We start from the raw sequence: 24,105 nt of genomic DNA on the forward strand, positions 1-24,105 counted from the left end.
CTGGTGAAGGAGGAGTTCTTAATGGAGAGCTCGTCGGAGATCGAGAGATGTCCCATGTTCCTCCCACTGGGATTCTCTAGTGGATCTCCTCCAGCGCATCAACTATTCTGCGGATTTTCCCCGTTGTGGTATTGCTTCCTGTCGGTCAAGTCCCACACTAATAGGCAACAGCTTGGATTAGGCATCCTTTTTCATCTGCACTGACCTCCCTTAGCCGTTTTGGGTGTTTTTCTTCCATTTTTAATTTTTAAATTTCCCACCGCTTCAGCACGAACAGTGAAACTTCAGCACAACTAGTGAAACTCTCGGCAAAGAGTTCTGACTACTAGGCTTATGGAAGAAAGCCGCTGCAGCGGAAACGGGCTGTGTGGATAAGCTATTATAATGATTATAGTCCCTGTCAACACTTCCCGATTATTCTCTTTCGTCTCCCTCGTTAAAAAACACATTCAGATCTGGCTCAGCAAAAAGAATTTATCTGTATTGTTTTTGAATTACAATCGTTCATGCAACATTTCAGTTGAATATAATTTTAGGCATAAACATCACGCTGAGCTTTTTCCCAAGCGGCTATTGGGCCGTGCTCGGGACGGTACTTAACGTTGCAGCCATCGGGTTCAAGGCGGTTGTCATCGCGTAGTTCCTCGTAGCGCTCTCGTTCGTATTTAGTGAATCCCCACTTTTTGGAAACATAGATCTATAAATATATTTAAACAAAGATTAGTGTTAAAAAGCTATTAAATTTATGCAATAATTCAGGCACCGCAATGTAAGGACCTAAATTAATCTTTATAGAAAAATAAAAATCACCATGAAGGAATCGAAATACATATACAGTGAGAGTCACAAAAGTATTCGTTGCAAAGAGGGTTAAGAGAAAAAGGCCAATTTTGAATAAGTAACCATTTTCAAATGTTAAAAAATGGCTTATCTTTCCAAAGATACATATTTTGTTAAGTATATGACGAAAAAAACCAAACAGAAAACGCTTTCCATAAAAAGTTATGGACAAAAATATAAATATTAACCGTTTTGTATGCTCACAAAAGTATTCGTTGCACATACAAATTCTTTATTTTTTAGTATTTTTTGGGGCTAGCGCATTTTTTTTTTTGTCATTTTAGTTGCGTTTGTATTTTAAGGACTGAATTCGGGGAAAACACAAAATTTTTGATGTCATTCTTGGTGTAAATGCCGAAGGGAACGGAATTAAACGTTTCGCAAAAAAAAATTATTTTATACCTACATAATGAGGGTCGATCGATTGAATATATTTGTGGAATGTTCGATAGAAGTCCTTCAACCATAAGAAATGTCATTTCACGACTGAAATCCAGAAATTCCCTGGAAAATCTACCCCGTTCTGGCCGTCCGAAATCATTAACTTGCAGAGAAGAGAGAAAAATCCTCGAAGAAAACAGGAAAAAACCGCACCTTTCGGCTCCGAAAATTAATACCGTCATATCCACATCCCCGGGAACAAACGTATCCACTGAAACCGTCCGAAGAGTGCTCAGAAGCCAAGATTTGCATGGGAGATGTCCTAGAAAGAAACCCTTGCTCTCATCCATCAATATATCAAAGCGTCTTTCTTTTGCTCAAACGTATTTAGACCGGAATTTGGAGTACTGGGACCAAGTAATATTTAGTGATGAAAGCAAATTCAATATATTCGGATCTGATGGAGAAGGAAAAGTGTGGCGAAAGCCCTGTGAAGAGCTTGAATTGAAAAATGTCAAACCAACGGTGAAGTATGGCGGTGGTCCCGTACTAGTTTGGGGCTGCATGTCCGCTCGAGGAGTTGGAAATTTGGTTTTTATAGACGGAATTATGAATGCTGAAGGATACCTGAAAATATTAAAGGAAAATTTACACTCCAGTGCCACCAAAATGGGTCTTGAACGCGACAAGTTCATTTTCCAACAGGACAATGACCCCAAACATACGGCTTGGAAAGTCAAGTCGTGGCTGTTGTACAACACCAAGCAGATCCACACTCCTCCACAGAGCCCAGACGTCAAGCCTATTGAAAATCTTTGGGCCCATCTTAAGCTAAAAGTCCAGGAACATAAGATATCCTCCAAGAATGAGCTAAAGGAGATATTGCTGAAGGAATGGTCGAATATACCCGAAGTGAGGTGCCGAAAACTAGTCGAGTCAATGCCGAGACGCTTACAAGCTATTAAGGAAAACAACGGCTTGCACACAAAATACTAAATTAAAAAAAAAAAAACATAAATATTTAATGCCGAAACAAAAAAAACGAATACTTTTGTGAGACGATATTTTGTAGTCCTAATGATTTCCAAAAAAAAAAACAGCAATGAAGCTAATTTTAAAAATTTTTTTTTGTTAGTTTAATAAGTGCGCTACGCTAAACAATATATAAAAATATCAGTTTGTTACATATTCATTAAAAAAAACATGTGTTTATTCGTAGGGTACCTCGCAACGAATACTTTTGTGACTCACTGTATATGGGCATATCCGCCAAATGGTTTACCAGGACCGAAACAAAAAAATCTGTATAATCATCGTATTTTTTGTGTATTTTCATAAATAATTGGGCATATTTTCATAATAAAGTGGAACCATAGCATATTTCATTTGTTTTGTTGAAGAAATTTTTCTTGAAAACTGAGAAAATTTACTTTTTTTTAATTTTTAGCCACTTTTAAAGGCATTTTTATGTTTAAATATTTCGCAAGCAAAACATATGATATGTTTGCACTTTTTCTTCCTAATCTCTTTATTGCAATCTAATAAGAAGATAAAAATCGAAAAAGAGCGAAAAAATGTTCAATTAACTGTTAATAAAACAACATGGAAAAATCGTACGTTCGCGACATGTAAGTTTAACAAAATGCTATTAAATGGCAAAAACAAATTCAGAAAATGTTTATTTTCTTTTTATTATATGCACGAAGTGCGTACGAACGTACGTACGCGTCCCGTGGAAATCCCCTTTTATTAATATATTTCTTTTTTTCTGTGTATAAAGATGAAAACAAAATATATTTTGAGATATTTTAGAAAAACAAGGCACGATATAGTCGAGTGCCTGGTCTAATACCCTAGTTAAGTGAAAAGATAAGAGAACAGAAGCTGCAAACTTTGAAAATTCGAAGTGTTAATACGCTTGTAAACTTTATGACTTAAGATATGAACATAATAAAATAAATATTAAATATAACTATTAATTACATTTGACAACAAATTATAGAAAAATACCTTGATAGATCAGCAAGACTTTTTTCCTGAATAGGGTATAGAATAAACAATACGATTTTTTAAGTTTTATGTTGCTAGCTTTAAAACTATTCAAATATTTTTGAGTCTTGGAAAATTAGAATATTTGCATATCAGCAACCAATCGTTCTTATGCGATCGGCGCGCGCTATGACCATGACTAACGTATACAACCCTAGTCAATATTATTTTCACAACACACAATTATTTGCACATACCAACTTCTTTTAGTTGTTATTATTGTTGTTGTTGAACAATTTCCCTGAAATAAATGTTATCGCGTAGCTTGATCTATGCTGAAGCAACACAAAAAGAAACGCGAAAGATGGCGGTCATAGGACAAAGCTAAAGGCAAAAGAAAAAAAGCTTATCAGTTGTCAAAAGTATTTGCACACGTTTTATTCGCGTCAGAAGTAATTTCACAATGCAATTTCGTCATTAGTATTTGGTTTGCAGCGACAAGTGGCGATTCGTTTGCTCTAATAAATTCAAATCAGGGAAAATTCAATTAAAATAATCAATTATCTTTTACATTCATCCAAACAAAATGCCTAAAACAAGAGAGTTAACCCTTGAGCTCCGGGCTGAAATTGTTACTAAGTTTAAAGCCGGTATTTCAGCAGCTGAAATCGCTGAATTGTATAAAATTTCGCGCAGAAATGTCTACTACTTAGTAAAAAAGATCAATACAGCTGGCACTTTAAAAAATAAGAAAAGATCAGGCCGAAAACCTGTGTTGGACCAAAGACAATGCGGGCACTTACTAGGAGTTGTAGCGAGCAATCCAAGTGCGCGTCCAGTAAAAATTGCCCAAGAATCAAAAAATATAATTGGAAAACAAATCAGTGATTCTCCACTTCGTCCCAGGCTAAAAGAAACTGATTTCAATACAAATGTTGTCCGCAAAGTGATTGACATCACACCAACCAACCGAACAAAACACCTTCAATTTGCATTGGAATATATTAAGAAGCCTCTTGACTTTTGGTTTAATGTTTTATGGACGGATGAGGCTGCATTTCAGTACCAGGGGTCCTACAGCCATAATTTTATGCATTTGAAGAAAAACCAAAAGCATTTGGCAGCCCAGCCAATCAATAGGTTTGGTGGTGGCACAGTCATGTTCTGGGGATGCCTTTCCTATTATGGATTCGGAGACCTCGTACCGATAGAAGGAACTTTAAACCAGAACGGATACGTTCGACCATAATAACCATGCTTTTATGTCAGGAAATAGACTTTTTCCTACTTATGAATGGATTCTTTAGCAGGACAATGCTCCATGCCACAAGGGCAGGATACCGACCAAATTTTGAGCGGCCCTAATCAGGCGGTTCTTCCTTGGCCCCCACAAAGCCCAGACCTAAATATCATCGAAAGAACCATTGATAAAAATAGAAAACGCGACGGAGTCATCGCTGAAATTGACGAAATTTGGTCCAAATTGACCCTTGAATTTGCCCAAACTTTGGTAAGGTCAATACCTAATAGACTAAAAGCTGTCATTGATGCCAAAGGTGGTGTAACTAAATATAAATAATGTATTTTTATAAAATTAAGAAAATCTTTTGTTAAAATTAGATATTAAGCTGAAATAAATTAAACTAAGTTTTGTGAAATTACTTCTGACGCGAAAAAAACGTGTGCAAATACTTTTGACAACTGATAAGCTTTTTTTCTTTTGCCTTTAGCTTTGTCCTATGACCGCAATTTTTCGCATTTCTTTTTGTGTTGCTTCAGCATAGATCAAGCTACGCGATAACATTTATTTTAGGGAAATTGTTCAACAACAACAATAATAACAACTAAAAGAAGTTGGGATGTGCAAATAATTGTGTGTTGTGAAAATAATTTTGACTAGGGTTGTATACATGGGTGGTCAAAAGTATTTTCACAAAACAAAAGTTAAATATACTCATAATTTTAACTTACATCTTGTTAGCTTGGGCATCAATGGAAAGGATATTTAAATGCCGTTTGAATGATACAATACATTTCCTAACCCATTCAGTACTTATTGAAAAGGACGAATTTGTGTGAAAATGTCCTTTTTGAACATTTTTCCTCGACTTGAAAACTTAAATTTTTTGATGCAAAAAGTTTCTTCAACAAAAATAATTGTAACTGCAAAAAGAATTTTTCAAAAATCATTTTGTTTATATTTTTTATGATTTTTTGAAGGTGACACTATCGGAAAAAATTTGTATGAAAAAGAGAAAAATATTGCTCAAATGCATGTTTTTAAGCATTTTCAAAAAATCATAAAAAATATAAGAAAAATGATTTTTGAAAAATTCTTTTTGCAGTTACTTTTTTTTGGAACAATCGATAGATATTGACGAGACCAATAAATTTCAGTTAAAATTTTTTATCTAGCATGAAAATTGTGGGCGCCACAGGTTTGGGCGGTTTGTGGGCGTGGCATATTCGCGTAACAAAATTGCGCTGCGTACAAAGCTACGGAATCTAAATCTGAGATCCCCCGGTTCTCTATCTTTGATATTTTCCGAGATATCCGCGTTCATATTTACGATTTTTTGAAGTTTGTGGGCGGTTTGTGGGCGTTAAAGTGGGCGTGGCAAACTTTTTTTTAGGTCAATCGGTAGGTATTGATGAGAACAATACATTTCAGTTCTAGCATCAAAACTGTAGGAGCCACAGTTTTGGGCGGTTTGTGGGCGTTAGAGTGGGCGTGGCACTCTTCTGAAACAAACTTGCGCTGCGCAGGAATCTCAGGAATCTGCATGCCTAATCTCAGTATTGTAGCTCTTATAGTTTCCGAGATCTCAGCGTTCATACGGACAGACGAACAGACGGACAGACGGACATGGCTAGATCGACTCGGCTAGTGATCCTGATCAAGAATATATATACTTTATGGGGTCGGAAACGCTTCCTTCTGCCTGTTACATACTTTCCGACGAATCTAGTATACCTTTTACTCTACGAGTAACGGGTATAAAAAATAGTAGTGAAACTTTCCAAAAAAAATAAACTGTGGGGGCCACTCCATGACATTGACTTGATTGAGTGCGAACCACTCTTTATCCGGTTGGAAAGTCTAAGCAAAAGGCATGTCCTCGGAAGCATATGGGAGTATCACGTCGTTTAAAATGTTGACGTATAATAATAATAATCATAATTGAAGAACCGCTGTGCTTTACCGTTTTTATGGTATATTCTGGAGAAAAAGCACATACGGGTGGTCGTCTAACAAAACTGCCGAGAGCCTCGGCCTCCAAACAAAACTGTTTTGGACTCATCCGACCACGGAAAATTCCACCACTTTTCTAAAGGCTATTTCAAGGCCTCTTTTGCAAACTTTAAACTTTTTGTCAGTAAGGGCAATTTTCTTTGCCTTCTTGAAATGAGGTAATTATTTCTAAGCCGCCTTCTTAATGTTTCCAAACTTACATTTAAGTTACATGATCTTTTTTGTGATGCAGCAGGCGCGATACTTGACTGTCTTGCTAAGCAATCCACTGACCTTTTGTCCAATAACTTGGGTCGACCACCCGTTTCATTTGCTTGCTCTTATTCAATAGCATTCCTAACTATTCTAAAAGAGCTGCCAATATTATAAACCGAACTTAACTGCACATTCTTAGAGAGCAGATAATTACAGTTACTAATGTGAAAAAATGAATTTGATTTTTTAAGAAACAGAGAAAATGTTGAGTATAAACTCTCTCTACTATTATTTTGACCACAACTGTATGTAATGACGAAGAGCACCAGGAGCGTGTGCGAAGGCGAATACAGTGAGTCACAAAAGTATTTGTTGCAAAGAGGGTTTCGAGAAAAAGGCCAATTTTAAAAAGGGAGCCATTTTAAAATGTTAAAAATGGTTTATGTATGTACGATACATATTTTGTGAAGTATATGTTGAAAAAAATCGACAAAAAACGCTTTCCATGAAAAGTTATGGACAAAAATATATATGTATGCTCACAAAAAAATTCGTTGCACATACGATTTTTTCATTTTGTTGTATTTTTTTGAGGCTAGCGCATTATTTTTTTTTCATTTTGGTTGCGTTTCTATTTTAAAGACTGAATTCGGAAAAATCATAAACTTTTGCTGTCATTCTTGGTGTAAATCTCTAACAAAATGCCAAAGGGAACGGGATTCCCTGCTCAAAGTACCCCCACTATTAACCTACTTGTATCCTCATTTAAAGTACGCGTCAAATCATTTGTCAAAATCAAATGCTCCGTTTTTTAACAAAATAAAATTTTCGTTTTACTCAAAAGTAATACGCAAAACAAGATTTTGGGGCACTTCTTAAAATGAAAATTTTATTTTGTTCAAAAACTGAGCATTAGATTTTGACAAATGATTACTTTTGAGTAATACGCAAAACAAGATTTTGGGGCACTTCTTAAAATGAAAATTTTATTTTGTTTGTTAGTTTGTCCCAAAACGTATCTTTTGTGTCCTGAAAATTCTAGACGATGTTAAACAGCTCACTATTAAAAACATTAGATATACCACTTTTGGAAAAACTAGCTAGTTTGGCGAGAAAACAGCTATAAATAGATAAATTTTGTACACCCGTGACAGGCTAAAGCTACAGGCTTGTGCTATAAGTTGTTAGAAAGGTATTTTGAAATGCTTTGTAAGCCTTCCAACATGATTTGTCGGAATACCACCGCCAAAAAATTATAGGCAAATGTTTTTTTGAAAATTCAGATTTTTTTCAGACTCTTTTCTGATTCCTCAAAAACGGTTCTAGCGATTTAAAATTAAATTTTAAGAAGTATAGCCCTTGAGATTCCCCAACTTTTGACATGCGACAAATTGTTGCAAAATGTCTCGTTTTAAAGTTAATAATCAACGATAATGGCCACATTTCAGAACATCGAACACTGCCTCCTGCGCATTGACCTTTTTTGTGCATATCCAAACTCTATTTGAAGTTCCTGAAAATTTAAGACGTTAAACAGCTTACTATACACTTTTGGAATAACTCGTTAGTTTGGCAGTTACAAATAGCAATATTTTGTACACCCGTAACTTGTAAACTACTAAAGATACAGGCTTGTGCTATATATCGTAAAAAGAAATTTTGAAATACTTTGTACGCCTTTCAAAACGACTTTTATCCTTCTCTTCGCATAAATCGTCTGATGAAAACTAAGTTTGCACTCTTTTTAAACATCCGTTTACGCTGTGATAAAATCTTTAAATATGCGCTCCACAGAAATGCACGCGAAATCCCTACCTTTACAGCGGAATAAAAGTAAAAACACTATTGTATTAATTTTTAATTTAAACATGACTTCTGATCATGGTATTGAGGTACACTTATACTAAAACTAACATGATAGTCTAACGGCAGTCCACTTTGGGACGAAGCCCACTGCATCACTGCTGTGATGGTCCGATCATAACTAGGGGTACAACAATCAAAATATATTGCAAAACCTATAAGGATTGCATACAAAGACTGTAACAATTTTAATTCGTTTGGGAAAAAGATCGGTGAAAGTGTAAAAATAAAAATGAATTATGTGATTGATGTTTAAAACATAATCTTCTGATATCAAACAAAAACACCTCTTAACGAGGTAAAAATCGTGATGATCGCACCTTTAGCAAACAAAAGTTCTGATATAAACTTTTGTGACGAAAATGTATTATACGATCTACTAAATAAATACAATTTCTTAATTTTTGTTACATTCGGTACGCTGCTATTCAATATGCTTGGGTTTAGCTGAACGATTTTGTTTATTACCTCGTTAAAAGTGTTTTTGTCTGATTCAATATATTAGGATCTGATAAAGGAATTGTGTAGCGAAAGCCCTGTGAAGAACTTAAATTGAGAAATGTTAAACCAACGGTGAAGCATGGCGGTGGTTCAGTACCTGTTTGGGGCTGCATGTCCGCTCGAGGAGTTGGAAACTTTTTTCTTTATAGACGGAATTATGAATGCTGAAGGATATCTCAATACATTAAAGGAAAATTTACACTCCAGTGCCACCAACATGGGCCTAGAAGGCGACAAGTTCAATTTCCAACAGGACAATAATCTCAAACATACGGGTTGGAAAGTCAAGACGTGGATGTTGCACAACACCAAACAGATTCAAACTCCTCCACAGAGGCCAGACGTCAACTCATTGAAAGTCTTTGGGCCCATCTTAAGCTAAAAGTCCAGGAAGGAATGGTCGAATATACCCGAAGTGAGGTGCCTAGTGGAGTCAATGCCGAGACGCTTACAAGCTATTAAAGAAAACAACGGCTTGCATACAAAATAATACATTAAAAAAAAACAAATGTTTAATGCCGAAACAAAAATACGAATACTTTTGTCACACAATATTTTTTACACCTAATGATTTCCAAAGAAAAAAACACAATGAAGCTCATTTTCTAACAAAAAATTTTGTAACTTATTGTGTGATTAATAAGTGCATTACGCTAAAAAATAAATAAAAATATCAATTTGTTACATATTCATTAAAAAAAAACATGTATTTATTCGTAGGCTACTCAGTGAAATGGTAATAAATAAAACTTTAATTTTTCATTTGTTTTGATTTGAACATTTAATTCGAGTTTGAAGTTGAAAAAAAAACCGAATATTAATAGGATCCACTGTATGTTTGCCGAGACGCTTATAAGCTATTAAAGAAAACAACGACTTGCCCTCAAAATACTAAATTTAAAAAACATAATATTTAATGCCGAAACAAAAAAAACGAATACTTTTGGGAGACGATATTTTGTAGTCCTAATTTTTGTATGTTTTATAAGTGCGTTACGCTTAACAATAAATAAAAATATCAATTTGTTACATATTCATTAAAAAGAAAATGTGTTTATTCGTAGGGTAGCTCGCAACGAATACTTTTGTGACTCACTGTAATTATTCTAAAACAAATATTTACTTACCTTCTGACGTCCAGGGAACTTGAACTTAGCACGACGCAAAGCTTCAATAACTTGAGCCTTGTAACGATCGCTTGAGCGGACAGACATAATGGGCTGACCAATACGAACTCGGGCAACCGTGCCCTGTGGCTTTCCAAAAGCTCCTCGCATTCCAGTCTGAAGCCTAACGATAAAACAAACATTAATAATTAAGTCAGTTATAAAATCACATATTTACCTATCAGCTCCAGCGCATGACAACATTTTATTGATACGAATGACGTGGAATGGGTGCAGGCGCATTCTGATGTGGAACTGGTCCTTTCCGCAGTACTTTACCAAATACTTGTTACAACAAATGCGGCCAGCTTCCAAAGCTTCACTACTCAGCTGTTCATATTCATCAGAAACCAGATGAACACACAGGGGAAAGTCTTCAACGGTAGCCTTTTTTCTTCCCAAATCAAATATACGAATTTTGGGGTCAGGTACACCCCGACAAAATCGAGACTTTGGATAAGGCTTGTTCTTGCAATAGCGGTAACTGTAAAGAGTCAACACTATTAATAAACTCTTATTTTACATGAATAAATTAATATTCATACCATCTTGCTGGTCGGCGACCCATTTTCACTCCTATATATATGACAGATAGATAAATAATTTTAATTCCGGCAAAATAGGTACGTAATTCTTAGCATATTAAAAGATTGTATTGTAAATATATATATATTATTCCAGATTAAATAAGATCATTCAAAGAGCACACGTACCTCCTTCAACAAAGCGAAATAAAAAAGAAGGAGATATTTAACGGAAGCAGAAAAGGTGTCGTCGTAGGTCCCCACAAATCTGTCACGGCATCGTCATTCAACGTTTTCCTTAACACAGGAACTATTGGAATATAAGAAACACAACTCTACCTTCTTATACGATATATCCACTAAAATATTTATGCCGAAAAATAAAATGTTGGGCGCGTTCAGCAAAACAATATGATATGGAATGGAATAGAAATAACTGAAGTTTTGTTATAAAGCCTAGTACTCACATCGACGGAAACCGCGAGCTAACCATAGGAGTGAGCGAGAGGCAAACAGGCGGCTAAAGATTTTCGTCGGGTCTGTTTTTCAGCGTGGTACTCAGATGAGCTAAGGAAATACCAGAAAAAATTCCAGATTTCGGGAGTGAATTTTCGATGAACGCCGTTAGCCGCGGCCCAAAGAATAAGAAATTTAATCTTTGGCGGTGTTCGTGCAGAAGCGGTGGGGAATTTAAAAATTTTAAATGGAAGAAAAACCCTAAAAACGGTTAAAGGTGGTCAGTGCAGGTGAAAAAGGACGCCTAATCCAAGCTGTTGCCCATTATTGTGGGACTTCACCGACAGGAAGCAGTATTACAACACGGCAAATCCGCGGAATAGTTGAAGTGCTGGAGGTGATCCACTAGAGAATCCCAGTGGGAAGGAACATGCCGAGTGGGACTTCGCACTTTACATGGACATCCTGCCGGGCGTGTCCTGGCAAAGAAAGTAAGATCTAGCCAAAATAATTTGGTTGCGTTTTACTAATAGAAGTATCTTTTCAGCAGAACCACCAGTAATATGATCTCCGAAGACCTCTCCATTAGGATTCCGTACACCATAACCACCAGCTACTTGGCAGCTTAAGCGGAGCTGGAGGACGCGCTGCTTTCTACAGGGAGGAGGAAAATAGGGCGCCCGCTAAGGAACAGTTGGAGAAGCCATGTCCAGCCACTGCCAGGATGCTGGGCGACTTCCTGCAGCATCAGCGGATCAACCCTGTTCCCAATCCGGCTCCCATTTCCTCAAGGTCCAATATGCCTATTGGGACTCGGAGCTGGACTGCGGTGGCGCGGGAAAGATGGCGAAGCATCCGTGGGACGAAAAGGAAGTATTAAACAACTTATTTACATAAATAAAAACATTCGTTGAACATTCCATCTATTTTTAATTTAATTTCTTTCTGTACCAGCAGACTCCTCCTTTTTAAGTTTCTCCAATTGTCTTGTTTTCCGTTTGGCAACAAACCCAGCTGCTTGTCAGTAAGACCATGCTACATGCATTGCGGGTGAACTTTGAAAACTTCGGTCACACTACAAAGAATAAGATTTTTCGACTAGTGAAACTCTTAGCCGATCTGAGTACTAGGCTTAAGTCCATGAAATGGGTTAATTTTTCATAAATACATTTAATCAATGTCTGGTACAGTTTGTAAAGAAACATTTCACTTGTTTCGCGACCTGTAATTATGTTGCTCTGCTGAACGCGGCCATTATGATACTGGGAGTACGCAATAACGCCCATATGCGTTGACCCTACATAACATTTTTTTGTAGGTAGGGTTTTAAATAACATGTTGATGCACTATGGTTAAACCTTTTAATAAGTTCTTTTAACAAGGCAATATAAAAAGGAAAATCTATAATGAAAGCCCTTTGATGTTTGGAAGGCAGAACAAAAAATTAACGCAAGCAAACAATGCTTATACCCCCTTCCCAAAGAGTCCATCCGTTCGAAACGGAAACTCCGATTTCCACAGTGAACAGCCGTGGCTCAAACCAAAGCCTGTTGCTTTTGTTCCTCTCATTTTCAAATGTGAAATTCCAATTCCCACAGAGCACATCCACCATTCTACCATCCGATAACAGCTGATCTGGCTAATCTAACCAAACCTGTTGCTTCTGCGCCTTTTATTTTCGATTGATCCCTGTCATCATTGTTTACGTTTTCGTAGTGAATGTTTCAATTTCCACTGTACAGAATAAGAACTCAGAGTTGCAACGAAATAACGTGTCCTAATTATCGCATAAAAGACTTTGTTAAATTTGGATGGGGAAGTTTTGGGGACGGCAAAATCTTATGGACCATCCGTTCAATGGTGGTAGATGGTAGATGGTTGAGGGATCTCAGTGGGAAGACGCTATTAGTTATTGGATTTAAGTACTCACAACGACAAGATATGTCCGTCAGTCAAGGTTAGAGCGAGGAGAAAATGTGTAAACGACACTGTTTTAGGCCATTTCTTACCGCCGTACAAGTAAAGAAAAACAAAATACCAGAAAAACACAAGATAAGGGAAAATACAGTACTTTCTTGATCTCTGGTATTCACCAAATCAGGTCCCAGATATTACTATTTAAATATTCCAGCATAATTTACACAAAAAACAAGTAGCAACGCATTCTTTATCTTATTTAACATAATTCTATTGTAGCCTGTGTTTACTTCTTAATATCGCTGTTGCAATTTGAAGTTCACATATAGAATCGCTGAGGCGAACAGTTTGTCGGCATAATGAAACCGAATGCGAAGAAAGAGGACGTGACTCCGAAAAACAATGGAAAACGACGCAAAAACAAAATACCAATCGAATTGAACGTAAAAAAATACTGAATGAAACGCTGGATTACTGAATCGATTTGCTATTTTCCGATGCAGCGAGCTGTAGCGACTATTTCCCGTCTCTATTCTTCACGTGTATTAGTAGTACTCAAATCGGCGAAAACTGCGATCTAATTATAGGAGTGAGCGAGAGGCAAATACGCGGCTAATGCTTTTCGTCGGGTCTGTTTTTCGGCGCGGTCCTCAGATGACCTAAGGAAATACCAGAAAAAATCTCAGATTTAGCGAGTTAATTTCGAAGAACGCCGTTAGCCGCAGCCCAAGCAGCTTTGCTGCTTGTATATCTCCATTTCTCTTTGGTCCCTTTAGCTGAGTATCGGGTATCTGATAGTCGAGGTACTCGACTTTAGCGTTCTTCCTTGTTTTTATTATAAATTCTTTGTGTACCAGCAGACTCCTTCATTTTTTTTAAATTTCTCCAATTGATTTGTTTTCCGTTTGGCAACAAACCCAGCTGCTTGACAGTAAGACCATGTTAGATGACTTTAAACTTTGAAAACTTCAGTCACAGTACAAAGAATAAGATTTCTCGACTAGTGAAACTTTTAGCGGATCTGAGTACTAGAATATAGGAGGGAAAATCGCTGGGGTGGAATTTGGTCGCTGAAGCGAAAACCGCCTCTTTCTGTATGGGGTATTATTTCCTTGACAAGACCCGGCATCTGTTGCACCAAAACGTACATTGTTTATCTAAAGCCTAGTACTCACATTGTCGTCGTTCGTGGGGTCTGTTTTTCAGCGCGGTACTTAGATGAGCTAAGAAAACACCAGAAAAATACCAGAATTAGTTAAAGAATTCCGATAAACGCCGTAAGCCGCCGCGCAAAGAATAAGAAAATGGATATTTGGGTGTGTTCGTATAGAAGCGGTGTGGGAACAAAAAATTAAACATCGTAGGACAAATGAAGCAGCGAATTAAAGAAACACGTGTACTTGTAGGTTAAAGAATAAATGCTCTTTTAATATTTAAGTATATATGAACGGTTGGTACATAACTTACGTGATCTGCGGCTTGAAGCTGCTGACTGACTTATAAATAGGGTCTACACTTCTTTAGATTATAAAAGAGGGAAGGGAGAGCCGTTACTTTTAGGTTTTTACATATGATTCTTATCTCTTTATGATATTGGGCATTCAGGACCGATCATATCATTTACATTTGTTGCTTTGATTTACATTACATAGTTTCAACACGCCCTCTCAAAGTTACAAGTTAAATTTAAATTTCAGTGACGCCTAAAGATCTTATGGTGGTTTTATGCTTGTTGTGGCTAAGACCCTTAGTTAAAACATCTGCTGGCATAAGTTCGGTCGGCAAGTACTCGATTTGGATGTCACCACTTCGCTGCTTCTCTTGGATGTGCTGGTGGCGCGCGTCGACTTGTTTGGTGTGCGGGTTGTAACCAAATCCTGTAGCTAATTCTTGGGCGCTTTGGTTGTCGTTGAATATACGGATCGAGTCGCAACCTCTCCCAATGCTGGTTAAGAGACTCCATAAGTATATGGCCTCTTTGACTGCTTCGGACATGGCCAGATACTCCGATTCCGAGCTTGATAGTTCCACAGTTCGCTGTCCAGAGTAGGAGCGTCTGTCGCTAAGGTTGGCTCCTCAGTCGGCGTCGGCCATGCCGTACAGATCTTCCTTGCTCGGAAGGTATAGCACCCCCAGTCCTTTTGTCCCAGACAGATACCGTAGACTCTGTTCGCACCCAAAGGAGCTCAACATGACCACACCCAACAAATCAAGCAGTAGCCAAGTTGGGAACAGTACCAGGCGCTCAGTAGCATTCACTGCAGATTAGAATTGCTGATCAGCATATTATATGTCTCACTAACTCGCCGTCTCACCGACTCAACGGCACACTGACCCGCCAATGCAGTCAGCACATTTTGCAGTGTCAGCCGAGCCAACTACGCTACCTGCTACCATAATCATAATTCCCTGACCTACTTTAGAATATAGCTCATTTCACTGCTTACCAGTGTTCCCCGTTGTAGTTCGCGTTGAACTGGCTCGGAAAACTGACAGCAAACGTAATGTCAGGACGGGTGGAAACTGAAAGAAACATTAAAGCACCGATTAAGTTTTGATAAGGATATTTCTTCATTTCCGCTTCATCAGCTACGTCGGGGCGTTTTAGGTTGCTCTTCGCCTCAATGGGGGTCAACGCTGCTTTGCATTCCGACATCTCGAATCTGCTTAAGATTTTGTTAATATACTGCTCCTGCGAGATAAATATCCAGTTCTCTTTCACGTTTTGCAGGAACTTCATAACTAGGCAGGTATCAACAGTGCCTATATCCTTCGTTTCGAACGCTTTCGTAAGATTCGATTTGGTTTCGTCTATCCATGCGGTATGGTTCAAAGCAAGAAGAAGGTCGTCGACGTATATGGTTACCAGAAATATCTTCTCTCCTCGCCGTTTCACGAATAAGCATGGATCTTCTTTGGTCGCTATCAATTCACTGTCTACCAACTTTGCAGTTAGCTTTTGATACCATCTTAGTCCGGACTGTTGTAGTCCATATAACGCCTTTCGAAGCACACATACAGGCTTTTGGCATTTGCTCATGTTGAGAATCCAATTTTTCGCTGTTTCGGTGGAATTTCGATCTAGAGGTCTCCCGTTTGATCCAATAGTCGCGCCAGTTGCCATTCTGGTGACGAAATCGCGAAATCCCTACGGAATTTCCATAAAGATTTTCTGTTCGAGCTCTCCATTTAAGTAAGCTGTCACAACATCCATCTGGTAAACTTCTATACACGCTTCCACGGACAATGCCATGAGGAGTCGGATCGTACTGAATCGAATTACGGGTGAGTATGTTTCTTGGAAATCCTCACCTGGTCCCTGTGCGTAACCTTTAGCCACCAAACGCACCTTTTCCTTGTACTCTTCGCTTCCAGTATCCTTTGTGCGGAAAACCTTTCTGTTGCCGATCGTCTTTCGATCATCTGGTTGCTTATTTTTCACATGCGCCATAAATTCGTCTTCGATCGCCTTCATCCAGTTATCCGCATCGTCAGAGCTTTTCGCTTCTGCAATATTTACAGGATCGTCTTCTTAAGGTTCGTCGCTTTGTAGCTCCTCGCTGCCGCGTCGTCCGCATTGTTCTGTTCTGCATTCGGTTGATGATAAATTTTCCTTGTTGACGCCCTTTTCGAGCGCAAATGCCTTGGTGCCGAATGCTCTCAGGTGTGCCACTGTCGCAATTTTCTTTGTCCAGTACGTATAGGGAATATCTCCTGACAAGCCTGCTGCTGAACATCGGTTACGTATGTAGCACGCTGTGTTCACGGCTTCAGCCTAAAAAGTTGCAGGTGCTCCTGCTTGCCTCATCATGCATCTGGCCATCTCGATCAGCGTCCTGTTTTGCCTTTCTGCTAGGCCGTTTTGTTGGGGGGTATGTGGTACACTTAGACTTAGTTTAATCCCGTTCTTTGCTAGGTAGGCGTCTAATTCCCTGTTACAGTATTCCGTTCCGTTGTCAGATTGTAGCATCTTTATTTTCTTTCCAGTATAAAGGCGGCGGCCTTATAATCGACGAAAGCTTTAAATACGTCGGATTTCTGATTAATAAATGTAACTTCGCAATATCTAGAGTAATCATCAATAAATGTTACGTAATACTTGCATCCGTACATGGATTCTTTTCGCATGGGCCCGCTCACGTCACTGTGTATGATTTCCAGTAGTTCAGCTGTTCTGCTTCCAGGGGAGCTTTTGTACGAATTCGACGCTTGTTTTTCGCACTCCGACATTTTTTTCGTATTGTTTTATATTCATTCCGTGCACTTTACCTTCATTGGCCATGTGGCATTCGATAATGCCATCCGTTGATGTTGCTTAAGTTGATTTTATCGATGTTATTTGATTGATGCTCTACGCTGTCCAAATAATACAGATTTCCGCGCCTTTGTGCGCATAACCAAATTTCGTTGTTGCCTTTCAAGAGCCTCGTCTTTCCTGAAGTGTACCTCGTATCCCTTATCCGTAATCTTTGATATTGACAGCAAGCTCTACCTGAGATCGGGAACGTAATGCACGCTTGTGAGGGTAATGTTTTTCTTCTCTCCCTTGTCGTCGACTGCGATTTTTATTTCACCCGCACCACTTATGGTTGTCGTCTCGTCGTTGGCCAAATGTAAATGTTTCTTTATTTCCTTTATATTTCCAAATAGATTCGTGTTTGAACTCATGTGCGCTGTACAGCCGCTGTCTAAGCACCAAACGCCAGCTTTATTCGCCCAGAAATTCGCCTGGCATGCGAATGTCGATTCCTCTGACCTCTTTGATTGGGCTCTTTGCCCTTTCCATTTGTTTGATTCCAGCAATTTTTGGATATGTGTCCGACTCTGTTACAGTTAAAGCATTTTCTAGTCTCTTTGTTTCTAGTTTGCTTTCCAATCCTGTCTTTACGACGTTTCGAGAACATTGCGTTTTGTTTATCGAGCACGTGCCTATTTTTTCTGGCTTCGGCCTCCTCTAATATTTTTACCCTTAAGAATTCTGGGCGTGGTAAGTCATCCCTGGCTTCCATCGCGCATCTAAACGTTTCGAAGGTGTCTGGCAGACTGTGGAGTAAAATAATGGCCAATAAGTCATCTCCGATTGCTACGCCGATTTCTCTTAATTTCTTTACGGCTTCAAATGTTTCGTTTATGTGCTCTCGTATATTGCCGCCATCACACAGGCGCGACAATACTAGCTTCTGAAGAAGAGCTGCTTTTCGCACTGGTCTTCTCGTCATAAAACTTTCCTGCAGTTTTAGCCAACAGCGTTTAGTTGTATTACATCCCTCGATCAAAGCGAATTCTGAGGGGCTGACGGATAGTAATATATCTGCACGCGCTTTTTCGTCGTACGTTTTCCATACGGCGGAGTCAGCAGCCGATGTGCTTCCACTAGGGCACTCCTTCATACCGTCCACATATTGCCAAAGGTCGTTTTTCACGAGCACTGCCCGCACTTGAACTTTCCACGTGTCATAGTTATCCACACAAAGCGGCTCAATTTTTATAAACGCCTAACTATGACGGCCTACAGGTGAAGTGTTATTTTATTGTGCGCGGGTATATGGTCTGGGCCCATAACCTGAAGCAGCGAATTAAAGAAACACGTGTACTTGTAGGTTAAAGAATAAATGCCCTTTTAATATTTCAGTATATTTGAACGGTTGATACATAACTCGTGTGATCTGCGGCTTGAGGCTGACTGACTTATAAAAAGGGTTAAAGTCGCGCTTATCTACACTTCTTTAGATATAAAAGAGGGTAGAGAGAGCCGTTACTTTTAGGCTTTTACATATGACTCTTATCACTTTATGATATTGGGCATACAGGACAGATCATATCATTTACATTTGTTGCTTTGATTTACATTACATAGTTTCAACAACAAACGCAAAAATGCCTGCAGATGAAAAAGCATCACAACAGGGCCAATACTGAGGTAATCCAATCGAGAAGCCCATTGGGAAGGAGCATACCGAGTGGGACTTCGCTCTCTACACGGACAACCTGCGTTACATGTCCACGGTCCTCCTAGGTTCTTGACAAAAGAATTCGGGTACGTTGTACTAATATAAGTATCTTCTTAGCAGAACCATGATCTCCAACGAGCCTTCCATTGGGGAATCGCTTGACTGCACCAACACCAGCTATTTGGGAGCTAAAGCGGAGCTGGAGAAACGTTTGCGCGAAAAAGATTGTGATGCACGAAAAGAAATCTTTAAAGTACTAATTTACATAAATAACAAGAAAGGAAGTTAGCTTCGGCAAGCCGAAGCTTATATACCCTTGCAGCTATAATTATTAAATTTAAAAACACAAAAAATGATATTCCCAATAGTAAAGGATAATATGTCGAAAAACACCGAAGCTATAGTTTGTTTCATATTATTTTTCTACCAATTTTCCGATCGTTCCTATGGCAGCTATATGACATAGTCGTCCGATTTTGATAAAATTTAATTCGAAATTCAGAACTAATTAAAAAATGTTATTTCCAAGCGTTGGAGGTTATATGTTGAAAAACACCGAAGCTATAATTTTTTTCATATTATTTTTCCACAAATTTTCCGATCGTTCCTATGGCAGCTATATGATATAGTCGTCCGATTTCGATAAAATTTAATTCAAAATTCAAAATTATTTAAAAATTGTTATTTCCAAGCTTAGGAGTTTATATGCTAAGAAACACCAAAGATATAATTTTTTTTCATTTTTTTGTCCGATTATTCCTATGGGAGCTATAAGATATAGTTGTCCGATCCGGCTGGTTCCGACTTATATACTACCTGCAAAAGATATAAGACTTTTGGGAAAGTTTCAGCCCGATAGCTTTAAAACTGAGAGACTAGTTTGCGTAGAAACGGACGGACAGACGGACAGACGGACAGACGGACATGGCTAGATCGACTCGTCTAGTCATGCTGATCAAGAATATATATACTTTATGGGGTCGGAATCGTCTCCTTCACTGCGTTGCAAACTTTTGACTGAAATCAATATACCCTCTGCAAGGGTATAAAAACATCCTATGAACATTCCACTATTTCTAAAAACTTAATTTCTTTGTGCACCAGCAGACTAGTCTTTTTAAATTGCTAAAATTGATTTATTTTCCGTTTGTCAACAAACCTAGCTGCTTGACAGTAAGACCATGCTATATGCATTGCGGGCGAACTATGAAAAATTCGGTCTCACTCCCAAGAAAACGATTTTTCGACTAGAAAAACTCTTAGCCGATCTGAGTACTAGGCTTAAACAACCCAGCTGATTACTTGAAAATATTAGGGTGACGGACAAAAAAAGACCGAATATCCAGCGTCAGGACAGTTGCATGAAAAGTCCAGCAGCTTATGGAGGTACTCACCGCGGTGAGCTATGAAAATATCAGTAAAAATATCAGATTTCCGCAAAGAATAAAAAATGTGATATTATGCTATTCTCGTGCAATAGCTGTATCAAAACAAATGTAAATGGAAGGAAATACCCGACAGCCAACGAAAACACGCATGCATAAGTCACAGGACGCATTTGTGTGCTGTGCTTATAAAGAGAAACTGGAAGGAGATATCGTAGGCTATGGATAAAAATTAGTCATGAGCATTAGAGCATGACGAGTGGAACCACGCTTCTATATGGGCTTATTGTTCGGTAAGTCCTTGCAAAGAAAGTAGGTTCTGAACAACAGAGGTTGGTAGCGTTTTACTAAATAAGTATCTACGTAAGTTGTTATATTAATGTAAGATTTTATAATATTAATATCATTATATGTGTGCTTAAATAGAGATATGGAAAACTGAATCGCAAATTTCGAATCAGGCTCCCACTCCCTCACCATGCTTCCAAGATGCTGCCAAGATGAAGAAGAAGATGACGAAGCTTCTGTGTTAAGCTTTAAGCTACTAATTTACGTAAATAGAAACATCCCTCGAACAACTCAACTACTTTAATTTAATTTTCTTTACACACCAGCAGACTCGTCATTTTTTAATTGCTCCAGTCGACTTGTTTGCCGTTTGTCAACAAACACAGCTGACTGACAGTAGGACCATGCATGTAGTGCATTGCGGATGAATTCTGAAAACTTCGGTCACACATCATAGAATAAGGTTATTTGACTGGTGCTACTGTTTTTCGATCTGAGTACTAGGCTATAAGGAAAAACATCTCTTCAAAACTGCTTAGTAATTTGAGAGCCCCTTTTCCCAAAAAGCACCATTTCGACGTAATTACTTAATTACTGTAATGTACGCCCTCTCCATAAATTTTGTAATGAAGAGATATTCACTTATAAAAGAACAAAGAATCTTGCGATACAAAGAGACTGGCGCAAAATGCTGGTTGACTCAGAAAAGCGAGGAACACAGGTGTGGTATGGCTAGAACAACGGCCACGATCGACATATTGGTAACTTTGAACCCGACCACTAACAAAGTGCAGAAGTCCGGCGTTGACTCCCTAAATAGGGAATATCAAGAATTAGTAGTCCTAGTTAATGCGATCCATACAATTAACCATGTAAAAGTTCTAGTCTGGTATACAAGACCTTGGCCGATTATAGAAGTGAGGGCAGTGGTATTCTATTCTGGTATTTTACTGCAGGGATGCTGCCAGCTCTAAGGAAAAGCGACATTTCCCATGGGCTTAGGCATCCGCCCACGGAGTCTACTGCTACCAGGAACAGCAGCTCGAAAGCATCTTATGTATCGGGCACCTTCGCCAGTGTTATCAAAGAACGGGGATCAACCATAAGGTCAACATCCGACATACTGTCACGTTTGTGGCCGCAGTACTCGTGAAAAAGAATTAAAAACCATAGCACATTATGGTTGCGGTGCTGACGAGAGAAGTGGAGTAGGTCGAGAACAATGATATAACTTTCAACGGACAACCTTGACTGCCCATTTGGCACACGAATGTGTGAATATTGCCGAAACACAGCGCGATCGTGTTATAATCAAGCGACTGCTGAGCTTGTAGGGCATTGTGGACTGATGACGGACGAACTTTACGAGTTTAAATTTTTCAAACACTTTTAATATTTATTCTCGCTATGTTCGAGAGGAGAGAGGTCTTTCTAGATCCCACGACCGAAATACGACGTAGCTTATGACGGCAACATGGTGCCTGAACAACGGACGCTTCTCCTTCGCCCCAAGGCCTTTTCAATACTCGAGATCTAATATGCCCAAGTAACAGAATTAGCGCCCAAAGATTGGGATTTCATATTCCCTAAGGAGTTTTGTTAGGATCAACAATATTGATGCCTGTGTTGTCAGAGTTAATGTACCTAAGTAGGGCATAGCTTTTATTATAAATTTCCAAAATTAATTTGACTATTTATAGAACAGGCAGCTTCAGTTTTCTTAATGCATGCAAATTAATTTTATGTTTGTCTTTAGATTTTGTTTGGAACTCGTGTTACAATGTACAATGTACATAAAATACATATTATATCAACATGCTTGAAAACATTACCTATTCGCAATATGAATCTCTTACATAACCTATTCGCAACATATATCTCTAATTTTGTAGAATGTGGAGACCTTAACCTTTCGTACGAAGTTATGGACATCCCGATCAATAAAAGACATAAACTGAATGCGTTTGGTTTCACCCTAGATTCGCTAGGGATCGTACATTTTGGCGACCGTGGCAGGACTTCGGTTCTGTAACAAAGTTCTAGTTCAAGTTCAATTCGCATACCTCTGCGGTTTCTTAGAGAAAAGCCAAGCATAGATGTGACCATTCGGTTCAACACACAACGTTTGTGTCGAGATATCGTTCACGCGTCTATCTTACATAACTCTAACTCGTAGTAGTCGCCAGCCGGGAGTATTTATATCATATCTTCGCATATCTTCGTTTTGTCTTCGCGTTAAAAACGTTAGCCAAAAGGAAGAAAATTGGAGAATCGTTCACATAAATTATATAACTTCGGTTATGTAATCGTGTCATACATCGGGCAATCATATTAGAACCTAATCATTTGGTTCTACCTTTTGTTCTTCATCTTTCCTTTTACCACTCATTTCACTGGAAAGTGGGAGTCGCAAGTACGGAAATATTGATATTTCGGTTAGCTTTTCTTTTACTAAAAAAGAGTAGCTAAGCTTTGGCCAAGAAGAACTTTAAGAAACATGTGGAAGCTGATCATCGGATGAGTGCTGCAGAACTAAATTGCCGAGCGAGAAGAATGTACTTATTTTTCTGGAACACATAACCATCTTGTGCGCTCTACCCAGAATGGAACCAGCAGACGCAAATTCACTGCGTGGTATCTTGGACACTGTCTCTGCACTGCGCGGGTCATTGCTATCACTCCACTCAGAAACTGATATACTAAATGCAATTATAATTCACAATGTTTCATAAAGGTGGGTTCAGATAACAATTGTTACAAGATCCTTAGCCGACACAGCGAATTCCTGGACAGAAAAGCGCCATGAGAAATCATATGAGAAACGCCATGGCAACTTACTTAAGGCTTTCGTTGCAGCCCTGAAGAGCTGTCTCAAGTGCAAGTCACAACATCGGTAAATATCCCACATTTGCTGCTCTCAGTGTCAATGAGCGGTTCAACTTTGCAAAACAATTGTCATTGTGCCTAAATTGCCTTGGCAAGGGGCACATGGCGGGCAAGTGCAGCTCCAAATTCAAATGCCGTGTATGCCGGGGACTACACCACACTAGTTTGCACAGATTCACACATCCTTCTCAGCAAGTCATTACAGCATCGCCAGTGAATGACACTTCACTTCATGAAAAATTCCGGGGGTGTAATCGAATTGGCAGACCCCTTCTTCTACAAACCAAGCAAGATCGATATTTTAATCAGTACCCAGGAATTCTTTGAGCTCTTGGGAGAAGGAAAAATATCTCTCGGATATAATTTACCCTATCTGCAAAATTCTTCACTTGGGTGTCTTATTGGCGGCAGAATCGACGAGCCTAGGAGTGTATAGGCTCACGCATTTATGTCCAAGGAGGAAAGTATTCGTCAACTTGCAGCGATTTTGGGAAGTCGAAGAACTGAACA

General features: G+C 38.7%; 1 protein-coding gene and 1 long non-coding RNA gene across 2 annotated transcripts; one reads left to right on the forward strand and one right to left on the reverse strand.

The window, feature by feature from the left end:
* Positions 1-456: 456 nt before the first annotated feature.
* On the reverse strand, positions 457-10,924 carry LOC119553480 (60S ribosomal protein L10). Its single transcript, XM_037863889.1, has 5 exons — positions 10,902-10,924; positions 10,734-10,764; positions 10,367-10,672; positions 10,150-10,312; positions 457-697 (listed from the first exon to the last, which is right to left on the reverse strand). Exons 2-5 carry the CDS (start codon positions 10,754-10,756, stop codon positions 533-535), a joined length of 657 nt encoding a protein of 218 aa, XP_037719817.1. The 5' UTR covers positions 10,757-10,764; positions 10,902-10,924; the 3' UTR covers positions 457-532.
* A 9,183-nt stretch (positions 10,925-20,107) lies between these two features.
* On the forward strand, positions 20,108-22,268 carry LOC119554141. The gene is made up of 3 exons (XR_005219800.1): positions 20,108-20,714; positions 20,848-20,974; positions 21,039-22,268. It is a non-coding gene; the product is annotated as an uncharacterized LOC119554141 (long non-coding RNA).
* The last annotated feature ends 1,837 nt before the right edge of the window (positions 22,269-24,105 follow it).

Source organism: Drosophila subpulchrella, chromosome 3L (genome assembly GCF_014743375.2).
Source record: "Drosophila subpulchrella strain 33 F10 #4 breed RU33 chromosome 3L, RU_Dsub_v1.1 Primary Assembly, whole genome shotgun sequence".
Classification (NCBI taxonomy): domain Eukaryota; kingdom Metazoa; phylum Arthropoda; class Insecta; order Diptera; family Drosophilidae; genus Drosophila; species Drosophila subpulchrella.